At 42.6% G+C, this 24,789-nt stretch overlaps 1 protein-coding gene and 1 long non-coding RNA gene across 3 annotated transcripts; one reads left to right on the top strand and one right to left on the bottom strand.

Moving 5' to 3' along the window:
* Positions 1-719: 719 nt before the first annotated feature.
* Positions 720-8,915, bottom strand: SOCS2 (suppressor of cytokine signaling 2). The gene is made up of 2 exons (XM_027654689.1): positions 8,771-8,915; positions 720-7,826 (listed from the first exon to the last, which is right to left on the bottom strand). The coding sequence occupies exons 1-2, from the start codon at positions 8,913-8,915 to the stop codon at positions 7,378-7,380; spliced, it is 594 nt and encodes a 197-aa protein (XP_027510490.1). The 3' UTR covers positions 720-7,377.
* Positions 8,916-19,267: 10,352 nt separating this feature from the next.
* Positions 19,268-23,016, top strand: LOC113952527. Of its 2 annotated transcripts, XR_003529578.1 has the most exons (3): positions 19,268-19,325; positions 19,945-20,109; positions 22,915-23,016. It is a non-coding gene; the product is annotated as an uncharacterized LOC113952527 (long non-coding RNA). The 2 variants fall into 2 exon arrangements; XR_003529577.1 differs by having other exon boundaries at positions 19,945-23,014.
* Positions 23,017-24,789: the final 1,773 nt, after the last annotated feature.

The raw sequence follows: 24,789 nt of genomic DNA on the forward strand, positions 1-24,789 counted from the left end.
TTCAATAATAAAAATAAGTGTTTATTAGCAGTACTGCAGTGAATTCTTAATGCTGTTTACTTCGATATAAATAATCTGTAGCAAAAAGTTGAGTGACAAGTAGTTATAAAAAAGAAACAGGCATCAAATGCAAAACGTTTGCATACATTCCAGAAAAATAAAATCTCCAATGAATTGTAATAAAAAACTTGCAATTAATATTTGCCAAACATGACTCAGTATGTCTCAGAATTTTTAGTCCATTTTCTTTAAATACATGAATTAATGTAGTTCTCTGTTTATTTTTAATTTAAAAATGCTTTGAGGAGACAGATGAAATATTACAAGTCTCTTATTATTTATTATTTATTCCAGACTTATGAAGTTATTTTTAAATGTAAAGCACCGTTTTAATAATGTGAGAACAAAGAAAATTCACTAATTAGCCTGAAAATCAAACATTGACAAATAACTGAAATGAATTTAAGATTCAAGTCTGAAACCTTTTCACAAACCCAACTTATTTTGTTTGCAAATAACAGCATATGAAATGGTTCTCTAGCATTTTACATAAAAGACTGGAAGGTTGGTTTTATTAAGGGGGAGAGTAATTATTGCTTTTTGTAATCTTCCATTTTTTAGGATTTGAACTGGACAAACCCTTCAATTAAAATTTCACTTACTCTATTTTGTTCCCTTTCAAAATGAAACCTGCCTGCATTAAGGCTAGTGAAGCAGCCTGCAGTAGGCACTGCATCCTCCATCAGGGGAGTTAAACAGATGAATTTCCAGAAAACAGTTATCTTCTCACAGACAGTTTCTCTTGAAGACAACACATGCCTGAAGCACTTCAGCTCACGAAGGAGCTGTGATGCCACTTCCACTGCAATATAGTTAGACAAGGATCTCACTTTCTTAACTTACTTCTCTCTTTCTACCAAGGCAGCCAAAGATACTGCCATCATTGCAGCTTAAGTTCCTACTTATGTTAATTGAAATATAAGCCACTTTTCACCCTATGCTGATAAATTACAAAATGTTGAGTCCACTGCCCACTTTACAGATGGAAAATTGCAGCTCAGTCTTGTTTCTGTTCCTAAAGAAAATGGACCATATTAAATCCCTTGAACAGTAACAGTCGATCCACAACTTATTCTGCTCTGCATATGCGACAAACAGCACACTGGGTAAGAAAAAAGCAAATGTATGACATGTAATATAGGTGTCTGGAGCAATCTCTCAAATCTGGAGACCCCCCATGAGACAAACATAGTGTGGGGACAGGACTCAGCTGAACAGATCCTATTTTAGGGCTGCAATCTGAAGAGATACAGTTAAACTGTAACAAAGCGTTCTGAAAAGGTATTTTACAGTTTTCAGCTACCAGATTTACAACTATTTTCTATATAACTCCTGTTATCAAGCCTGATCCAAATAATCTCAAAAGAAGAATTTGCGTGGAGCTTTGAATCTGTCCCCACATTTAACATATCTCTGCATTTATTATTTGTTAACCAACAGTGCACCAAATTGCAAACCTCAAATATGAAACTTCAAGTATGGAACAATGTGACCAGAACCAAAAAGATTTACTTACATAAACCCTGCCTGCTAGTGAAAGAAAAATCAAAACAGAACCACTGAATTTGTGTGGGGGGTTTTAAATGTATTTTGCTCTTTGCAGCACTCAGCACTAAACTTTTCCTGGATAGTATCTGCTTGAAGTTTTTCCTACTAAATGCCTTCACAGAATCGCAGAATATGCTGAGTTGGAAGGGACCCATAAGGCTCATTGAGTCCAAATCTTAACCCTGCACAGGATCATCCCCAAGAGTCACACCATGTGCCTGAGATAATCATCCAAATGCTTCTTGAACTCTATCAGGCTTGGTGGTGTTACCACTTCCCTGGGGAGCCTGTTTCAGTGCCCAACCACCTCCTATGCTAATATAAATAGCTTTTGCCCTGGTATTATATTCCTCCTTAATACCATAGAAAGGAGTGGCATTATTTTGGTATTTCAGTTCCTGGAGAGTTAGTGGCTTCAGCTCTGGAAGAAAACAAGATGTAACACAGGTGCAATCCCTTTTTAAACCAGGATCTAAGTAGAAAAAAATTCACAATTTATCAGGCAGATTAAACACCATAATTATGGTGATATGTTTTTACATTTCTATAGACTTTATCAGAGGCACTAGCTGCTTCAAAGCCCTGTAGATAACCTGATTAATAAATACAGTTAATCCCTCCCCTGTTTTGGTAACCCTGGCACCAGGGCAGACTGATTTTGCTAGAAGCTTTTTTTTTCCCTGAAATTCAGTTATCTAGACTGACTTTGTTTGTATGTGGATTCAAACTGTACTGATACTTGTTATCCCCCTGGACCTTTAATCTCTACTAATAACATTTTTCAGTATCATACTCATCCTGATGGTTAGTTATTTGATACACCTTGTGAGAAGTGCCACCTCTCACAGAAGCTGCTGACTCTTCCACGTTCTTTCCCTTCAGTTCCTTCTCAGACATGAAATTCCCTCCTTAGCAAGCAGACTAGTTCCTCATCTGTTTTCCTGGCAGCTGTATTTCACCTAGTTTGTAGTGTGCCCTCTGTCTAAGACAGCACATAAGGACCAGCAATGGTCAGCACCTATACCCTTCATGGCCTTGGGCAGCACCAACTCTGCCTCATGGTCCCCTTCAGAGATATTCAGCCCACTGTAGAAATCACTCCATTTCAGCACTACTGTGGCAAATCACTTTGTTGTAAAGCGAGCTCAGACCATGATGACTGAAGTGGAATGCTGTTTCCAGGCATTTTCAGTCATGCTAATGGCTTAGCAAAATAATGAGACCTGCTGAATTTAACACTAATAAAGAAGTGCTTTTCAGGAGCTAGGCTGAGATACCAAAGTAGCTTGTCCTATTCACTTCCTTTGTATATAAAGAACTAACAAGCTCAGACCTTTCAACTAATTTCTGGTTATTCTATCTGGAATTTGTTTGGTTTAGATACTAAAAGTTTCTTTTATTTCTATAGTTTTATCTAAATAAAATTCCTCCTTTTGATAAAGTTTCTTATGATTGAGAATTAACAATACCCTTTTTAGAATCCCTTAAGCCATTGTTTCCTCTAGCAGTAAATATGATACTTAGATTCATTTTAATGACAGTGAAGTCAGCAGAAATTTTATTTTACTTTATTTTAAATGACCCTTAGATGTGTTACCCCTGTCTAAAGATCTCTCTTCCCATTTCCATCATGTGTTTTGGCTTAAGGAGAGCAAAGCCTTGACACCACTCGACTTACTTTCCGCTAGAGCCTAAGCTTATAGACGAAGGAAAAATCCATAGGATTGTTATCAGGAATACAAGAAAAAGCTCTTGAATAGAACATATAAGTAAATAAAGTTTTTTACAATCTTTAACAAGATAATTTACCTGCAGGAACATTTTGCTAAGACATGGGAGCTGGCTAAGGTACAGGAATTCATGCAACTACAGAACCCTGTCCTTTGTACTGTATGTAGATTCTGTTTTCTCGAGGTGATGAGACTTAGTAAGAGTCTCAGATTATAAAGCTCCATCATTTCTAGTGAACAGTAAGTTCTGCATTGTTTTAAGATATTAAAAAAAACCTCTGCCCCCATATTCTAGTGAACAATTTTTCCTTCTTGCTAATAATTATATATTGTTTACCTAGAATGGGGTTACATAAAATATAATAAGGACAATACAGATGAGATCAGATTAAAGTAAAATTACTTCTAATGTAAATTACTGGGTGCAGCTGCTTGGATACGTTTCCACTCTACCCATTTGTCTTGTATTGGAACCATTTTCTGTCTCTGGTGATAACACTACCAGCAGGAAAATACCCATACAACTAAAATGCTGCCATAGTTCACACTTCTGCTAGGTTTAGTGCGAAATGAAATACTGTCACCAATTCTATTTTCATCATTCATCTTGCAATTACGTTTGGTTTGGTTGTTTGGGGTTATTTTAAGCATCACCTTTTAGGATTGTAAGATTCTCAGCTTTCCTTTAATTAAAATAAAGATATTTTCAGCAACTAACATTCCAGGTACAGGCTGGAAAATCTGAAACCTCAAGACTCAAAAACTAAAAACTAAACCAACACATGAGGTTGAGAAAAAAGTCTTAGGATTAAAGTCCTTATCATGATTTTTGGTTGACTCATGGGCATTGAATGTGTGAAACTGGCTTCACTGAACACTCTGTACTAGGATTCAAGATGATATATATCAGTTAGAAGTAATTTTTGGAGTCTGAAGAGCCAGCAATTTAAAAGCTAGTGCTGCAAACAAGCCACAACATCCAGAAAGAAAGAGAGAAAAAAAAAGAAAAAAGGCACTGAAACTTTTTTAAAATATTTGAACAGCATGATCATGACTAAAAATTCACAAAGTCTACATGCAAGATCTTTGCACCACTGTAATCCAATCATGTGCTATCCTTGGATTTTTTGTAGCAGAACAAGTCCTTCCTCTGTGCTGCATTAGGAAGAAGCCAAGCTTTCAGCAAGCTATAGTGCAGTTTAGTTTTACTAGTGCAATGCATCAACCCTAGGACTGGCATCCTAATGAGGACAAGAACCGCGCTTTCATGCAAAGAGGACTAGTTCCCCCTCCAGTCTGTTTAAAATAGTGTTCACTGCTTCGAGCACACCATAGCTACAGACCCTGCTTTTCCTCACAAGAATTAATACAAATGACATGAAGTCAGTATGCTTAGTGTTTGGTGACTTGATTCCACATGACAGTAACTAATCTTGATTATTTACAAGAATCACCACCTTTCACTTTACTAGCACTCCTCGTCCTCAGCCTACCATTTGCCCTTGTGCTTTGGAGAACTGCTATCAAGAAACCCAGCAAGCTTCCCTGCATTTGCCCCATGTCGCTCCTCAGAGCTCAGCTCTGCCGTGGGGTATGCTTGGCCTATGTGTGCTTACAGTAGGCTGCCAGCAATAAGCCATAAATTATTTCTTATATTTGCAATATAGCAGTCTCATTGCACTTATCCTCTCAGTCTGCTTGCTCCAGCATTGGTATTCATGATTTTAAATCCTCAGGCCAGGGGCTAGCCAGGGAGGAATTATTATGTGTTTATCACTGAGACTCTAAGCATATCACCTTGACTGAAAATGCACGGTAGTGGAAGGTTAACATAGCAGCAGATTAGAGTGTTTCTAACTGTGACAGAAGTTATTCCATATAGCAGCTCTCTCACTGCAAGGTAGAGCTAGACAAGAACTGTGAGAAAACAGATTCTTCAGAATGAAAAGTGTTCCCAGGCATATGGTTCTTTCACAGGCTCTGTTCACAGGAAAAGCTCCTCAGCCTAGGGTGGCAGATCCTAGTAAGACTGACGAGAAAAATTGTGTGATTATAACACATACCTGGAATACAAGTCTTCTGGAATGGGAACCAAAGGGTGGTCACCATGTAATGTGAAAAATTTCCAAGTACGTTTTGGCAGGACATGGGGAAAATGTTACATAACAAAATCCTTTGTTTTGTTTTTCAGGAGAAAACTCCCCCCATTTCTACACTAAAGCTTGCATTAAAAATGGGGACAGAAAATTTAATCCATGGAGGAGGAGAAAAGCTGCCTTTTCCACAGAGAGAACATATCAAGTTTCTGGCATACCAAGGAACCATCCACTCTGCCTCAGGTTCTTGGTATCTTGTTTTCCTGAATGGCTCTGCTACTCATTTCTGCCAGCATGTTACTGAAAAATTGAGAGGATAATACTGGGAATTTAGATGCCACAAATAAGCTGGTCAGTGCCCCAAAGTTTATGAGAAAGGTACAACAGAGCAGTAAAATCACAAAGAAAACAAGAAGATTATTTTGTTATTTCTACTTCAGCCGGGGCAGAGCTTGATTATAGCAAGTCTTGACAATCCTCCTTGTTCAAGCACAGGTCCTTGCTTTAATTAACAAATAAGCTAGGGAAAGAGCTAAAACTATGAATTTGTTGACTGAGGATGAATCTATGTCCTTGTCTCTCTTTACTGCTCTCCTGCTATTCTCATCCTGAGTACTTCTTCTATTAAATACTTCACATTTAATCTGAAGAATGGGTACTGAGGGTCTTAGTCCCCTCCTCCCATTTGGAAGACTGCTGTAACAGAAAAAGCAAGGTCCTATGCTAATACTTAACTACAGGAATTCAGCAGGCAGCCTCTAAGCCACTAATCTGAATGTAATCCAGCTATACCACAAAGGCAAAGGAGGAGTATTCATCCTCACTGATACATGTGCATTTATCTGAGTATTAGCTGGGAAAATTATATAGGTTCATAAGAGCCCTGTTTCCTCAATAATAGCAAATCGATACATACAAAAATTGGGAGATTGTTGTGCAATTTGATTTACTTTATTGAGTAATAGTCTGATAGCTACAATGGTGAATTAGAAGTAAAAAAAAAAAAAAAAAAAGGAAAGAAGAAACCCAACCACCTCAAAACAAACAAACAAACAAACAAAACAAACAAACAAAACCCAAATCCTATTTCCCCATATTTTGGGAAACAAGCTGAAGAAAACATTCTACACTGTAGAAAGACAGCTGTAACTGCTGATATCCATGTTTTGACATTGGAACTGAGCAACTGCAAGTCTGCAGCCTACAGTCTTAAAGCCTCAACCAAAAAAGGCTTAATAGTAATAACATGGATGTAACACCACTGTGAAGATGTTAACATGTTAAGGATTCTGGGATACCAATCTGGTATAATCAGCAACATACTGGGTTCCTGTGAAAGATGTGGCATTTCTTCTTAAGGTCAGCCTTTAGAGAACTTTGAAAAACAATGTTTTAAACTGATTACTTACAGTACTCCTTTGCTTGCAGAAAAGCAAGAGAATAGTTCAATAAAACTGAATACATGATCATTTTCTGACTGGATTTGATTAGTTGCATAACTTCAGCAAGATTATCACAGTGTGATCTAGTTAAGCTTTTAGGATTATATGAACACCAGCACCAAATTAATCTTGGAATCAGACAAGTGAGATACTTGTGAACTCTCATATGTCTCTGACCACTTCTGCAGTCTCTCCCAGTCCCACTGCTTCAGTAAGCATTTGATAGTTAGTGCAGCATTTTATGCCATTGACAAAGCAACACAATCTGGACAGATTCCTGACTTCTCTCTCCTTGCAAGAATAGCATGCCACCTTGTTGAACCCTCAAGGATGCAAGTTGGGATTATCCTACACAAAGTCTCCCTTTGTGGCATCTGAAATAAAAACCTTTTCCCCAGAACTGCCACTGTTTTGATAGTGAATTCCACGTGGAGTTCTTTGGCTGATTTTAAGAATTGCATTCAAAAGTTACTCTATGTTAGAGGCATTTAGAAAATATATTTATACCTGGTATTGATACTCTTTCAAGTACTCTTTTAGTCTTGTTGGTAATGGTAGCTCCCAGATCTGATTTGTACTCTTGTTTATAGCTATTCTGCAGCGGTGTTGCAGAGATGGAGCGGACGTATAGAGGGGTTTGTTCAAGTAAAGATGAACTGTTCCATTTGAAGGCGTTTCAGTTCTGTCCTTGCACATAAGAACATAGTACTCAATCAAATGCACAACACTGTTGAACTGTTTAAGTCTAGATCTGACACAAGTGATAGAATCCAGTCTAAACTTGCCATCTTGATATTCTATACGTAGATTGGTCGGTCCCGCTGATGTTTTTACTGAAATAGTCAGTAGATACTCTGAATGTGAACTATCCCTAACCAAAAAGGTTCCTTCGGGGGCATCCTGTAATCTCTCTTTGGCTTCAGCAACAGTCATGTTGCCCCAGTACCATCCTGTTAAAAAGTGAGAAAAAAAAAAGGGATTTGTTTATTCCTGTTTGTTTAAAAAGCTACTCTTTTGCTGATATACTTGTAGTCACCCATTTGAAAGCTAAAGTCTTGCAGGCACAATAAAATTTTTATTTGCTATTTAAATCCATTTGCTTTACAATGCGTCTCGTTCTGACGGAATCGTTCAGGTCATTCTTTATTTTCATATCTACGCATACACAGGCACAAACTTTCCCGCAGCGTCCTGCGAGGAAGACGCGGGAGCCGCGGACCCGGCGGGCCGCCCCCGAGGCAGCAGGGACGCGTCCCGCGGCTCCCCACTGCGCTCCCGCCGGGGCCGGCGCGGCGTCCGCACGGCACAGGCTGGCAGCCCGCAGAGAGCCCAGCAACTGCGGGCGGGCTGCTGTTAAAATGAGCTTTGTGTAGCGATCGGAAACAGAGAGGGGTAAGAAAACAACTCCGGCGGGGCGGCTGCGGTCCCGGCGCGGCGGCGATGGACACAAAAAGCCCTTCCAGCCGCCCGCCGCCAAGCCCCGCGTCTTGCGGGGCCGGGTGAGCCGCCGCCACGCCGGCGAGCGGAGCGCAGGTACGCGGGGCCGAGGGGATGCGGCGCCGCGGCCGCCCCGGCCGGCGGCAGCGCCCGGCCCTCTCTCGGCCGCCGATCCTGGGCTGCCGCCGGGGCGCGGCGCTGCCGGCGCTTTCGCTTCGGCCGTCGCCGCAGCCCGCGGAAGGTCGGAGCCGCCGCCGCCCCTCTCCGCCGCGGGAGCACGACCCCGCAGCGGCGGGCGGCGATGGGCAAGCGTCGCCCCGCCGCCCGCTTCCCCTCTCGGCCCGGCGGGGCTCCCCGCCTACCCCGAGACCGCGGCGCGGCGGACGGTGGGGAGCCGGGAGCCTCGGCGAGCGCCGCCGCCCCGGGCGCTTTCCCCTTCCCGGCCGCCCGGGCTTACCTGCCCGCCGCAGCTCCTCCATAGCCGCGGCCAGCTGCGCCGCCTCACGGGACTCCTCGGCAACGGGCGCCGCCGCCTCGCGGTGCCCCCAGCGCTCCTGGGAGCTCTCCGCGCTCTCCAGGGACTCGGCGGAGCGCAGGGTCATGGGCGGCGGCGGCGGCGGGCGCGGCCCCGCTCGCACGCAGGTCGGGGGCTGCCGGCGGGGGAGGGCTCCGCTTCGCCGCCGCCGCCGCGGGGTTCAGCGCCGTGCCGGGTACATGGTCCCGGTCCCCAGCCCGGGCGCCGCCTGCGAGCGGAGAGACAGCGTGGTTAGCGGCGAGCCCCGCGAGAGGCGCTCCCTCTCGCAGCCCGTGTGTTTCTGGCGATCCCGCTTCGGAACTTCCCAGCATCCAGAGGAGGAACCCGAGGCGAGAGATCACCTCGCGGCGGAGCGGGGGAGGGACATCTCCTCCCCCCACCACAGAGCCTGTCCTCGGCTCCCCTCCGCCGGGCACGCGGCGGAGGCGGCGGCCCGCGAAGGTGGTCTCGCTTTATTGCAAGGGCAAACCTGCTGATGCGCCGCCGCCTCCGCCGGGGCAGGCGAACCTGGCCGGCAGCACCGAGGCGGGAGCGTTTGGGGAGGGAGGAGGTCGTAGGGGAGAGCCGAGCATGTAAAGGTATGAGTGAGGAGGGGTAAGCAACGGAGTGGGGCAGCCCCGGCCCTGCCCGGGTTGCACGCTACGGTGCGTTGGAACGGTACGGTAACGCTTTTCAGTAAGATCATACGCCAACTCGTACCTCCAGAAACGGGAGCCCGGCCTGGGCCGTGCTCCCGGGGTGGGAGAGCTTCTCTCGGGCAGCTGCGTGTCCGAGGAACTGCGGAGCGGGTGCGCGGGCAACGCCGGCTCCGGAGGCTCGCTGGCCGCGAGAAGGGGCATCATGGTGGAGGGTGCGATATAATTAGCGGGGGCAGGAAATGTGCTTTTCCTGCTCTATTAAATGCGATAGTAGGAAAAAAAAAATCTTTCCGCTCGGCTGAAGCGAACGGGAGGGACAAAAAGAGCCTCTCCTCTACTAGGAGCACCGTCACGTCAGGAGCAATACAAAGCCGGGCAGCACCAGTGAGGGGGAGCCTAGCCGGCTTAGCTGGGGTGGAGGGAGACCCATAAAGACCTGGACCCGTCGCTGGTGCTTGCGAACCGGGCAGTCTCTGCCTCCGGGTGCGCAGCAGCCGCCAGGTGAGGCATTATGCCGAGGTGGTTCCTCCCGTAACAAGTTCCATGGCGGAGCTCAGAAACTTTTCCAAATTGAACTACAGTGGCAACTGATAGGCTGCTCTGCCGGGTTTCTATCGTAACATATGCACTAGCAGCAACCCCCTGGCAAAGCCCATCCCCTTCTTCCGCTGCGCTTAGAAGCTCCCGCCGCCGGCTCGGGGACGGGGCGCAGGTGCGCCTGTCACCGGAGCGGCTGCGAGCGCGGGGCCGCCGAGCACAGGTGGGAGCAGCCCTGCCGGCGGTGTCCGGGCGCGACCTCTTGTGAAAGGGAAGCTCCGAGAGAGCCTGGCCGCGAAGCGCCGCCGCTCGCGGGAGTTCGATGGGGACGGAAGGCTTGCGAGGCGGTGGGGGATGGCTGCAGAGGGGCATCCCCGGCCGGGGCGAGGAGCGCCGGAGCAGTCTGCCGTCGGCTGCGGGGGAGCCCCATCCCACCAGTCGGCAGCGCCGTCCCGGTAGCGGGGAGGCGGGCTGCCCGCTCTCGAAGCGCGGCAGCTCATCGAGCGGAGGGAGGCGAGCGGACTCACCCGGGTTCGGCGGGACGGGGCTGGGGCCGCCGCTGCCACCGCCTGGAGATGGGGTGGTCAGGTTGTTCTGGCTCCCGGCGGCGTTGCGGGGCCGCAGGGACAGAGCACTCGCCGCCGGGGAGAAGCGTTGAGGCTGTGCTGGGGTGAACAGAGGCTGCCGGAGAAGGATGGTGCTTCTGGGGAAACAACACCCTCCGCTCCCCCCCTCTTCCCGGCGCGGGCGGTCTGCTCGCCTTTGATTGCGAGGCGAGGGCATCCTGCCCCCGCCGCTCCCCCCTCCCGGGATGGTTACATACAAAGGCTGCTTTCCAGGAACTTTCCAGGAACCGCATCATGTGACAGAACCCGCTCCGGCGCCTCCGCCGCGATCGCGGCCAGCCAGGGCCGACGCACCGAGCCGCCGCCCCTGTCACGCCGGGGCAGCGGTCGCCGAATGCTGCCCCGCGGCCCCCCCGCCTCCTCCTCCGCCCGCGGGGCCGCGGGCGACGCGCAGGTCAGTGCCCGGGGCCGCGGGGGGACCGGGCCGGCGGGGCCGGGCACGGCGGGACCCCCTGAGGTAACCGGGCGGGAACTGAGCGCGGCCCCCCCGGCCGGGGCGGCGGGGCGAGGGGTGCCCGGCCTGCCCGGCGCCGGCAGCCGTGGGCACCTGAGCGCGGCGGCGGGGCCCGCCCTCGGGGCCGGGAGCGCGTCAGGGGCTGATGCCAGGAGCTCCGTGCCAGGGACTTGCGGCGGCCGAAGCTCCTGGGACACCCCACCCTGGTCTCCACCCCCCTTCACCCTCCGGCGCTAAATACCTCGTTGCTACAAACAGCCATTGCTCGCCGATGCGCGCGCCGATCTTCTCCCCCCCACACACCCCCGCCCCGATTCTTTTTTTTTTTGTTTTTTTTTTATTATTATTATTATTATTTTTAATAACCGCGAAGCTGTTTTTCGGCGTAAAGATGATTGATTGCGCCGCGGGTGCTGCTCAGTAACCGGCCACCTTCTGTCGCTGCCCGGGCGGCCCTGAGCCAACTTTAGAAAGACACACACACACACACACACACACACACACGCAGAAAAAAACGGAAAAAAAAAAGAGGGGAAACAAAGGAAAAGTAGCCGTAATAGTTTTACCCCTGCCCTTATCTGCAGGTCAGGGCTCCCTGCAAATTGCACGGCGTTGTTTGGGAGCGCGAATTGACGGGAGAAGGATTAAGGGGTGTCTTTTCGAAGCCCTCGGGGGGGAAAAAAAAAAAGTACAAAATAATCTCCTTAAAAATCAGGCCGGGAGGGGGGAGGGAGCCTTTGTTATCAAAGTGGTAAATGAATATGTATTAGGCTGGACTGTCTGCCTGAGGGAGCGGGGCACCTCCTCTGCACGGAGAAAACTCCCATAGGGACACGCTGCCTTGGGTCGTACTCCCCAGTAACGCCTGTAATTCGACATTTCTTTAAAATAATAACAATTAAAAGAAGAACAGTTCCTGAAGGACTTTTTAAGAGCTATTGCTTATAATTCTTAAGCATCAGGGAATAAGAGAGTTAATAGCTATCTTAAAAATTAAGTGCTATCTTTAGTAATTAAGCAGATTCATCTGAGAAAAAAAAGCTACTTTAAGTGAAATATTGGTCAGTATAGTTTCACCTTTTTGTCATGCCTCGGTGCTTTTGAATTTAATTTATTCAGTTTATGAAAAAAGGTGGTTTTAATCACTGGCAGCAGCACAGATTTAAAATGAGGTCTGAGGAACAAACACGGTCTTTCTTAAGCATTCTCAGAAATGGTTTAAAACAATTTAGGTCCTGAAGGTCATTCTTGTTCCTGTTTTTGTCCGTGCAATTCAGAGAGCCTCAGATCCAGCCTCCAGTGACTCTTGCAGAATCCCCACTAGCTTTTTGTTGGATAGATGTGAAGAGGGGAGAGAATACATTTGTACTCCTTGAAATTTAGTTGACAGTTCAGCTACCGGTGATGTGAGATCTTGCATAAAACTTATATTAATTTTTCCAGAATGGCACTGGCTTTGCTATTTTCACAAGAACAATAACAAATTAATACAGATCTGATTTTATTACTAGAATAATTCCATATATGCAGGCACAGAGCTTTTGCTCAAAAATGTGTTATTTTGATATCATAGTGTTCAGATTAGGGCTATTTATTTAAAGTTCACTAATGCATCTTGGAGAAATGGAATGCATCTTGCCTAGGTGCAAAGCTGCTTTTTTACAGCTTTGCTGTAGTTCTCTTTCCCTATGTTATGTTATTAATGGAATTTGTATGTGGATAGTATCTCAAGACTTCCTTCGCTTCTGCTGTTTATTCATCACTTGAAGTCATAATAATTTGTTTCTAAAACCACAGCTGGCTGCTATAAAGGCAGAGAGAGGAAGACCATGATTTATGTGGTGAATGAGAAACAAGAACAGAAGAATGTAATAAATATTTGTTGCTTAAAACTTAGGAAATTGTTATGAAAAAGGTAGCATAAAAATTAAATAGGCAGTATATCAGCAGGATCTTCCCTAAACAGAGTTCTGTTATTTTTTTTTTTTCTAGAGAATTTACTGTCTTTTAAAAACAGCACTAAATATCTTATAAATTTACAAGGGTCATGAAATTCAAACTTAAAAACTGCAGATCAATCTTTATATGACAATATTGGCACCTCATAAGAGTACTCTGGTTCACAGTTACCTTTATTCTCTGGCTTGAGGACTTCCATAAGTGCTATGGGCTCCTTGAAGTATGTTTGAATTTCACTGTTTCTCTCAACAGTGGTAGTTGCTGTTTTTCCCTTCTATCTATGTGAGTTTTCCATACAGTCACAGAGAAGAAAAGAAAATAGCTTTAAGGGTAAGAAAAGGTGACTAAATTAAATTACTTTTGGGACTCTGGGCCATATGTAGTGCATGCAACCTACTTCAAGCTACTTTTGAGCTTCTTTGGCATTGGAACGTTTAATACAGGCTTGGTCTGCCTTAAATGTTTTACTGTGTAAAAATTTGAATGGAGTAGGAGAAAGATGTGAAATGGAGAAAAAAAAGCAGATTCTGAAAACCTAGCTTTCCTTCATGTAAACAAAATAAGGTTTTTTTTTACTTTGCCATATAACAAACAGTAATTCTTCTAAACAGTCACAAATACGAAAACTATATACAAATGGGGATTTAAAATATTTAAGTACAATTCAAACCCAATGCTTTTTTTATTTTTAATCTGTGTGTTTTGGGGTAGCAATTCTAGGACAAACATTGCCTGTACATATACAGTTATGAATGCTTCTGAGTCAATTTTAGAGGCATATCACCTTACTGGGGATGAAAGGCACAAAGTTAAGCAATCTCTATTTTTTTTTCCCCCAGATCCTTTCTACTGTTCCTGAACATTTTGATTCTCAATGTATATCATCCAGATTGTAGATATATTTAATCGAGTTTTACATTAGTAGTGAAAACATGAACATTAAGAATTCTTGAAAATCACCAGCAGAATATATTGTTCCTGACTTGATTTCAAACATATGTGCCCAAGACAGGGAGGGATGAATGAATTTATTTTTTATTTTTCCTTTAGGCAAAAATCCCTTTCATGATCAAGGAAGGAGGCAAAAACATTTTTACAATCCTGTAAAGTGCCTGTTGCTAGAAATTATTTTCACTTTGTTCCTGAGAAGTATGCCAAATTTATTGGAGAGCTAGCATGCTGATTTATTTATATAATATGATATAAGCAGAGGAGGGGGTAATGTGTTTTTGACCCAGCTGATTTTGCTGAATTTGCTCTGATATGCTGAAAAGACTTACTGATTTATTAAGCTAGATTTATCTAGCTACCTGGAAGAATACAAGGGGCCTTTCCTTGCTGTCTGCATCTTTACTTCCCAAAGTTGCAGCACAGAATATCCATTATCTATGACATACCATCCAGCTATGGCATATGACACATCTCTTCTTATTGACCATATTTTGACAACTGTTTACCTGAACTGATCTAAATAACGGTGTACAACTGCCATGGTTCCTCCCTCTCTGGCTTACAGTCTGATTCTTGAGCAGAGAAATATGAATATTGAGCCTTTAGTTCAAGCAAATTGGAATGAGTGAACTATAACTCTACACCACAAACAAGGTCTGCAATGTGAACTTAGAGAATTTCTCACTTAGCAGTCAGGAGGAAGGTTTGCCTATTTCACAAAGAGTTCCTAAAACATAATAAATAAAGCATAGAGAAAGCAAGTGTTTTTCTAAATGGGATCACCCTGCTCTTTCCAGCTTTCTGAGGAATAGAATGTTTTGATGAAATAAATTATGATTTATACCAGATAATTTTACTACTTACCAGCTGCCACCCTATTTACTGTCATTTTTATCTCTTCAGATGTGAATGCTTTGTCTTTCTTGAGAATATGCATTTGGTAAAGGAGAATAACAAAAAATTCAGTGAATAATTTCTATGAATCAGGGGTGCTCTAAAAGAAAATCAGCACTTTTAATTTAAAAGCAAACCATCAAGAGATGGCACTATGAGAGTAGTACTTTCAAATAACATCCAGATTCTTTTCTTTCAGAGACCACTGAGACAACAAAGGATCGTTTCCTTTGGTTCAGTGGATAGGTAAATAACCAGCGACAAGCATGGAACTGACCAGAAAAAGGTGGCATTTAAGTCCAGCTCTCACCTCATCATGTGCTGTCTACTGTTTAAAACTAAAGGCCTCAACTGCAGTGAGTAAGAGGTTATCTAGACACACTTAGGATCTTCAGTGAAAATAATTAAATGTAGTGCTTTCTTAGTTTCTCTGCTATTTACAATTTTAAGTAAAACCAAAATAACTGAAAGTAATTTGGATGGACTTGTAAAGGAAAAGTAGAATGTGGTGACACAGGGTACTAAGTACAAAAAAAGAAGATAATTTACACAGCATTTTTCACTTTATACTGTGTTAGACTTCTTTATAAACAGCAGAATTCTGGTCTATTACTTTGTTATTTTGTGAATTATCCAATTTCACTCTGACTAACACTGGCTAAATATTGCTGACAGTTACTGAAGGATAAGCAGAAAAGGATACTGAAGGATAAGTAGAAAAAAAGTAGAAAAAAGACTGCTGGAAAGGACCATTTTGGTACACTCATTTCAAACAACTACTAGGAGAATATATGCTATGGATTTTAATATTCAGATTATAGTATAAGATGCTGTGACTGTAATATTTATTTACCTTGTTCTTTTGACTGAGAAAGAGCATATAGGTGTATATATACACATATACCTATACATACGCATGTTCAGAAACATGCTCTTTGAAGTTCTGGATTTTCAGAGAAACATACACTCTTTGTTTTAGAAAAATCCTAGAGATAGCACAGCTGAAAGCACTGTGAAATCTTGCATTCTTGTTCTAGATGCTGCCAGAAAAAACAAGCCTTTTAAGATTGAGGAGGCTTGAGCTGTTTTCTTGCCAGTTGCAAGTCCTACTTCCCAAAGTAAAAAAGAGCAAGTAATGTCTGTGAAAAAAGTTTTCCTGACAGATGGCACGAAGGCAGCTCTGCTGTGCTCGGCCAATCCTTAAGCAATTAAAGTTCCTTTGTTGGCAAAGAGTCAGTTCTGAAACTAATAGGGAAAACCAAAACAGGTGATGAAGTGGCTATCTCTAAAGGGGAGATATTTGAGTACAAAGGAAAATGAAGATGAAGAAGAAATTGGGTTATATGTCTGTGAATAAATGGCCTCCCATCAGAAAAAGATTATTTTAAAGTCACTGTTCTAGTTCTTATAATAAAGACAGTTTAATTCATGCAGAACTATTTGGCCTTGTGGATGAATTCCCGCAATTAAGTGTTTATGATTGAAAGTGCTGCCATGGAGAGCAGACACATGAATATCATTTCAGGAGTGCTGTGGATCATTAAATGAGTTGTAGAACCTTTTCCTGGGCATGAGCCACTTTTAAATTTCAGGTTAAGGCTATAAGACTTCAGCATAAGGCCTGCTGTGTTGCTGTATTAGAAGTTTGAATAACAGGTTAATCAACATTTACTAATGTGTTTATATAATTTTAAACTTCTTATAGTTAATTGAAAATATGTTGCCCATGGTATGTGAATATGCTGCTGGGCTCAAATACATTTTTCAAATTAGTGCATTAAGTGCTAATGTCAGGTAATGAACTTAACCTGCCTCTGATGTGTTGGCTTCTTTAGGCTCAAGATAGGCATGGCTACTTTCCCTGCTTCAGTACAGAGAGAGGCTGGATGTGGAATGTCACACAAACCTGGACAGATGACGAGAAAACAGTGCTAGCTGCCAACTAACTACCTTCTCTATATTTGTCAGGATTCATGCTTGATTTTTGTTAGGATGGCTCGAGGCATTGTTCTATAACTGATTAGCATGTTGGGAGGACTGAAGCACAGGCCAGATAGACAGATTGGCATTTTTTAGGCTCAACAGAGGAAGTAGACATAGGTCTACTCTTTCTGGTAAAGTAAAGAGCATTGGTCCACAGCTTGCCTTCTCTTGGTACGGCCTGTCATTCCCAGAATTGCTTGCTGCTCCTGTAAGCAGTTTTGCCAGGTATGTGGAAATTAAAGCTCAAACAGTAGTAGATAAAATTGGATAGACTGCTTGAGGCAGTTACTATCTCCCCCTGTACTGTGTCTGAAACCATCCTTCCTGTGGCTCTGACAGACCTCTGCTTCCAGCAAGGAAGAAAAATTAACTCCTGCATCTCCTCCTAAACAACTTCAGCTTTCAGTCTGGTGTGTTAAGATCAACTCCAGTTTCAGCATGGCTCAAAATTGCCATCGTTCAGGAGCAGCTTTGAGAGCTGTTTGGTTGTGAGGTGGCAAGATGTCACGGGGTGGGGTGAACGAACTAACTCCTTCAGCCATCTGATTTTAATCCCTTACCATATGTGACTTGAAGTCCTTAGATGCCCTCTACTGCCATATACCAGAATTAACAGATGGCTCAGTGTAACCAGACTCAGATTTGCTGAAGTTTGTTATTATCTCTGTCTTTATAAATTAACAGAGGAGGGGAAATAATATCCATAATTATTACAAAATATTCAAAGCCTTTTATAAAGTGTGAGCTTGGGCTAGACATGTTTTCTGACTTTCAGTGCTATTGCTCTGTATTTCAAAATTTTAACATTGCGTTTAGTAGTCTCTTCAGAGCTCACTTCTCTGATAAATTATCCCTCTGCGAATAAATTTGATCCAGAAAGATGCCCGAGGCACAGTAGACTTTTTCCCCAGCATTTCATGCCACATAATGCTAGATGGAAGGAAGCTGCAAAACCTGCTGCTTGCTGTAGATCAGTCTTTATTCTGGGAAGGAACTAAAGGATGCATTTAGACATTGGATGTATTGTTTGCGTAGGACAGAACAGCAGGCAAGAGTGTATCTGAAATGGAACGAGAATGAAATTTCTGTTCCACCTTTCCCTGTGTTATGACAGGTTTTGTGTGCTGGCAGGCACAAAGCAATCCTAAGTCAAACAGAACTAATCTTGGAGGGAATCACTCAACAGGCACTTAAGAATCTACGTTTCTGTGGTGCTTGAGCTTTAACTGTGCTGAGTATGTCAACTCCTTTTCCTCCTATAAGGAAAAAAATCCCAGCAAAAAAATCCCACTTTTAATTCTCCAGCCCACGTTCTTCTTGCTGATTTGACTGAGTGGGTTTGGTCCAAATGAAATTAGCAGCCGTGTTTTGTGTACGTTTTTTAACATGCCTAACCTTTTCTGAGGACAGTCTGTTACTTCTTTCTACTCTAAGCGGTCGTTGGTGATGTTATAGATAGATTCAGGCGTGGCAGGGGGAGCGTGAGCTTTCCAGTGGAACACATGACAGCAGGGACCTGCTCCAGGTAACTGAAGGGGGCCATGTAGAGAGGACACGCAGGAGGGCCTCTGCCAGGCTCGTAAAAAGCTTGGGTTCATTGAAAGGGGGAAATTTCACACTGTGCTTCCTTTTCTCTCTAGCGCAGCCCTCTACTTTCAGGCACACTGGTCTAGAATATGCTGCTTACATTTTTCAGAAGCTTTTGTGATTTTTCCAGAACATAATCTCAAACTAACATAAGTCCATAGCAAAATCTTGTTGTGAATGGGGGCTTTGTTCTGTGAGACTGTTTCTGAAAACAGCCTGGTTCTCTGTTAGCCACTGCATAAAAGGCCGAAACATGAATTTGTTCATATGCTTTTGTTTCAGTGTATTCATTCTTTCAACTCCTCCCCCCACTTTCTCCAAGAAATACATGGAGCTCTTCACATCCTCCTGGCAGGTGGGCTATATAATGTTGTGGTGGCAAACCTGTAAAGCTTTACCAATTTATGCCGCCTGACAATATGGTCCATTGCATGTATTTTTATTACATCCCTATTTTTCCATTTTCTTTAATGGCATTTCAGTCTTTCAGTGGCTTTTTTTCTTCCCCTGTGCATCAGGGACTGAAATCACGTGTCCACGGAATGTAAATAACAGCTGTTTCCACTCAATTTGCATTTATATACTTAGCACTTAAAAATAGATTATTTCTGGAAGCTGTGACAATCTAGTCAAAATTCCCACTTAGAGGTACTAGTGAAATGTTAATGAGATCCCTTTGGACTGGCTGATTGAAGAGGTGAAGCAACAACAATGAAATTCCCTAAATGACTGATCAGTTAGGGGTTTAAGTTATCCTTCAACAATCGACTGAAGCTTATCTTTTAATCTCCTTGGGCATTTTCAAGATCAGTTCCTTGGGCTGCTCTAAGGCAACAAAAGTATGCCAGGTAAGGAGATTAATTGTTTAAAAAAAATCTGTGCTGAACTGGTAGTGTATTTCTAGCAAAATTAATTTATTGTACAATATAGCTGAAAATGAAAAAAAAACCCAAACCAAACAAAAACTAAAACAACACCTGTCAAACTGTTTAAAGTGAACAGCTTATTTGCTAGTGTCACAGATTTTTGATTAAACAAACCTCTTATGTCCTGAGAATAACTGAAAAACAGCTCTTTGGTTTTTATACCACGATTTTCTTTTGTTGACATTTCATTAGCTCAGAAAAGGAAACAGCATTTTCATTTAGTAATGCCTAAATGAAGATTTTAAGAATTATGTCCAATTACTGTAGGGTTTTTTCTCCAGAAAACTTTGAAAGCTTTCCACCTCATTATTTTGCCAAATGTCTCAACTTGAACCACTTCTTTAGATTTCTTTGATCCTCTGAAGGCTGAAAATTACAGAACATTGACATTTACTGACCTTTGGTATGGTTGATTTACTCCAACACGGACTGTGTAAGAAGATGCTTGCTCTTAAATCCAGATTTTGTTTCAAGTTACAAAAATGCGCTTTCTTTTCTGTATATTTCTTTATTCAGAACAAAAATCCTTTTAATTTTACAGGAGTCTCAACAGGGGCATCTGTGAACTGGACTGGAGAATCTTCACGACTCAGGTTGTTTAGAGAACAGTAATTATGCGTGTGAGTTGCTGGTTTTGTGTGTCTGTATAAGCCTATGCTAGACTCGTTCACACTTGGTAGTCTGAACAAAGGCAGTCTAAGCTCAGGTAATCTGCAAAAATGCTGTGGGTTCACACTACCTGGTTTCAGAGGGCATACTTGTATTTCTAAATAATAATAAAAAAAAAAGTCCCTGATGTTAAGAAGGACTTATATTGGGAATATAAGGGGAACATATATGGCTTATATTCACATTAGCTGGGGCTAGTTCCCTCTTGAGCAGACTCCCATATTCACATCACACAGTCCTCTTTGGACTCTTTCTGGTGCCCCTATAGATCCAACTTGCCATTCTGGGTTTTTTTGTGTTATCTTTTTAGATAATTTGAAGTATCTGAAATTACATGAAACTGTGTTACAGGCTGTGAGAAGGGTGCTTTCCTAGCATGAAAGTGAGGGGGTGTGTTATACGTTTTGGCACGTGCTCACATTTGAGGGTGCACAGCTCGAGCAGTTTAGAAGAGCAGGCAGCGTGAAGTCAAACAAGATAGGGTATCAGGAGCAGTGCTTGGTGCAGACTCTCCTTGCAGCAGTGGGCAGCCATTGCTTGAAAGAGGGCTTGGTGGAACATGGGGAGGTAATGAAGAGTTGTGAGGAGCAGCAGCTGGGGCTTGAGCTTGCTCCCCAGCCTGCTGCAGTAAGGACGAGCTCAGAGGGATCCCAAGCATCTGCCTGCTGCTGGAGCCACCGTGGCATGGTAAAGCACAGACAGGCGTTTTGACTGCTGGATAAAGGCATCACTGTATTTCCTGTGTCATTTCCACAAAGTCATGACTTAAAATCTTGGTCATATTGAAACAAAACACTGACCAAGTTCCAGCAATTCAAGCTTTTGTCCTTGCACTGGACAAGGACTGGCTAAGCACTGTGTAGGTACTAACCACTCTTCTCTTCACAGGCCATTGTGTGCCTTACCAGTGGCCCCTTTGGGCTCACTTCAAATCTTTCTTCAACAAATATGGCCACATAAAGTCCATGAATTGTAACCCATGCAGCCAAGATACAGCATGTTTATTTTAGTAGATTTGGTAGAAATATATGCTCTAGAGAGGGGGTTTCTCTGCCATTTTTCTTACCTCTGCTTATGGTAAACTCTCCATGAATTTTGCTTGCACTGGTCTTCTACTCTGGATAGGAAATCCTTTTTCTTAAAATTCTAAATTTTGTGGAACTCACTGCCAACCTCAGTTTCCCCATTACCAATGCCAGGATTTTAACTGTATGAAAAACAGCACACGGGAAAGGGAGTTCTATAAACATCTATTCTTGGAAAATAACAAGTGAACCTGTACTGAAACCAGTCAGGATTAAAAATTAGAAAATAAATTTAAAAAGAAGGATATGAAACCTTATGCTACTTATACCAACCAAATGTTAATTAACTAGGGGTCAAGGAAACTTTTTTCCTCAATTATTCAATTGAAATCATCAGTGTGTCTTAACTAAAGCAGATGCTGAGGATCACTACTGCAGCACAGTTCTGATGCAGTGTAACTCCTGCTGATGTTAACTTCAGAAAAATGCTACTTGGCTTATTATTTGTTTAAACAAATAAAACACATTTGAATGAGAAACTTGGAGTGTTTAGGAAACTTTAGCAGTGTTTAGAAAACTTAGTGCTAATGACTAGCAGTGTTTAAGAAACACTGATCTTTGCTTGAAACTGTTAAGCTCTGTTTTGTTACCATTAGTGAGTAGGAAATACATGTTTGTACAATAGTGTCCTGCTTTAATAGTTTAATCTTTTACTTAGGTTAAACTTTATTCTACCTGGTAATAGCTTAATGTAGTAGCCTAATTTAACAATCACCTTTCACTGTTCATTGAAAGTTTTTGTGGTACTTACATGATTAGAATTTTATTAGTTCTAGCAGAAAAGATGCTAAAAAACAACTCTTCCAGAATTTCTCTTTTTTTAATATCTCATATTTTGCTGGTTAGGGAAATTCTTTTGCTGAGGAATTGTAAACTTCAGTAGTTGTCAAAACTGGCCTTATATAAAAAGGTAAACCACCTCTGACCTGAGACTGTTTATCATCTTGACAAGCAGTAAAGCTGAATATTAGAACAATTGTTTTCTGTATGTATTACTTATTTTTCATAAAGACCAGTTGGCAAAGTTTCTCAGTTCTACTGGCCATTCCAACCTCTTGAGGTGCCTCTAGGTGATGAAAAACTTTGTGATATACTGATTATCACTTCTCACCTACATCATTTACTAAAGTGGCACACCAGGCCATAAACTTTTACTTCTCCAGAAGCCATGCAATGGAAAATTGCTGGCCAAACATGCTGTTTAGTTCACGCAGCTTCCACATTGCTCCCACTGTCTGATCTGCAGTGTCCCAGCTGCTGTCATTACATACAGTGGAACAAACAGTCTTTGTCAACTGTATCTAAATTTTCAGATAATTCTGGGCAAATTGCTCAGTAAACCATAATTTATTGTGTAATTTTTCTAGAAGTACCTCGAGGTAACAGTTGCAATCATGAACTCATTTTAGAAGAGGTGCTACTAAGATACATATCTTATTTCTCCTGCGACTACACACTGAGTGAAACAAACAAAATAGCTTAATTATTATCTTTTAGCATTGGAGGGTTGATCAAATATGAAGTGAGATTAAAAACCTACACATAATTTATTCAGAGTGACAAATTAAATGTGTGTGAATTACTCTATATAGAAAAGCAAGATTTCCTATATACAGGCTACACACTGTTGAAGGCTAGCAGAAACAGCAAAAATAGTTCTATCCAAATTTTAAGAGAAGTATTTTCCTTTTACATAGATACTCTCCAAAATTTAAAAAAAAAAAAAAGTAAGACTGCTTTCATTTGCCCCAATACAGACATCTGAATCTCATCTTCATCCTCCCTTCACAGAGAAGGAAAATGTACCTCCAGAGAACAACTGTGTGACACAGTCTATACAATAAAATGTTAAAATAAGATCGACTGCCTTGTGTAGGTATTTTTTCCATGTCAATTGACTATAAGGGGAGCCTACGAAGATTAACTCAAGCTTTGATGTCTAATTAGTAGCTGTCTCAATCCTGGAGATAAATCAAACTTTTATGTATTGTGGGTACACGATTTGTTTCTTTATTCTGGTTACTAGTGGGCTTGCTTTAACTCACTTTTACTATATCGTAGCATTAAAATAAAATATACATCCTCTATTACAGATGAGGAATGCAGTCTACATCTATTTTGTCTTTTATAACTTTGTATTGGTTTTGAGGATGGAATGAGCACATGAGAAATTACAGCAGAGCAGCTGCTAAAATTCATAAAGACTGGAGTAACTGAGAAATGCAGTGCTGGCTTTAAACAGCAGTCAGTACTGTGACTTATAATGGACCTGCCACAACGATTTACTCTGGTACAACAGAACTTGGACATGACAGATAAAGTTCAGACCTAATACAACAGCAACGGACAAGAAGAGAACTTTCCTACAGGACTGAATAACTGGAAGGGTGGGGAGGGAGGGACGGGTGGATGTGTAACTGCTGCCTTCATTGTAGTCGAGAGGAACTGAAATATAAAGACATGACACTTGTCACATGCTCCTCTGTCGACTCATTTTTTCCCAAACAGGGAGGGTGGAGCTTTTTTGGTTTAAACGTGAACATACATCTCTGAGACCCCTTACAAAAGTTAAAAGCAAACAGGCAAGCCCCACATAAGAACCTTTGACCCTTTAAATTCAACCACTTGTGGACCTGCTTGGGAGATCCTTTTTCTGAAGTACTTACAAATTTAAGTAAAGAACTGCAGCTTGCTCTCTCGGTTAAATTTGACCACACAGCCATGTCCTGGAGGATCTCTGACAGATCCAGTCCCGTTCCTGGACAAGGCTGCCTCCTGGTGGTGGTACCCAGAATCTGCAAAAGATCAGCAGTGGCACACAGAAAAGACTCGTCTTAAAAAAAGCATCTTCCGTTTTTAATTCGGGGCTAACTACTAGGGGCATGAAAAGAATTCTTTTCATGAAGGCATCAGGATAAATCGAACTGTGATTTAAATGGTCAGAATTCCTGTTCTAGAGCACTGGAACAGGCTGCCCAGGAAGGTCATGGAGTCTCCCTCTCTGGAGGGACCATCAAAACCCATCTGGATGCATTTCTGTGTCACCTGCTCTAGGTGACCCTGCCTGGTGGGGGGGGGGGTTGGACTGGATGGTCTCCAGAGGTCCCTTCCAACCCTAACAATTCTGTGATACCCTGAATTATGGATAAGATTTTTGATAATTGACTGAAACAGAGGTTTCTAAAGGCATGCAGGCAAGCAAGGCCTGAGGAGACTTGTAGTGAGACATTTAAAAACCAAAAATCAATCAGTAAGATGCACCCAACTGTATACTATCCACAGCAATGAACTAACGTGGTCTGGAACACTTAACAGCTACTAGATACACAGTCTAAAAGGGTAAGTGCCCCAAATTGCATATAAAGTGCCAGAGTAACATTGTGAATTTTATGCAATTTAAGTTTTCAATTCCAAGGAACAAGAGCAACAGAAAACAGAAGTCCCAAAGTAACTTTCAAATGGATTTCCTTTTGCATAGAAGTGGGACAAGAATCAAGTGGGTGGATGAATTCTGAATTCCAAGTTTTCAAGTGAAGAGAAACATAACTTTATGTAGTTGTTTGATACCTAGAAAATCAAGAAGAGAGCTTCAAATTACTGTGAGAGTAGTATTTTAATTATGTCATGCTTCA

The sequence above is a fragment of the Corapipo altera genome, unplaced genomic scaffold (genome assembly GCF_003945725.1).
Source record: "Corapipo altera isolate COAL_440 unplaced genomic scaffold, ASM394572v1 1, whole genome shotgun sequence".
Taxonomy (NCBI): Eukaryota; Metazoa; Chordata; class Aves; order Passeriformes; family Pipridae; genus Corapipo; species Corapipo altera.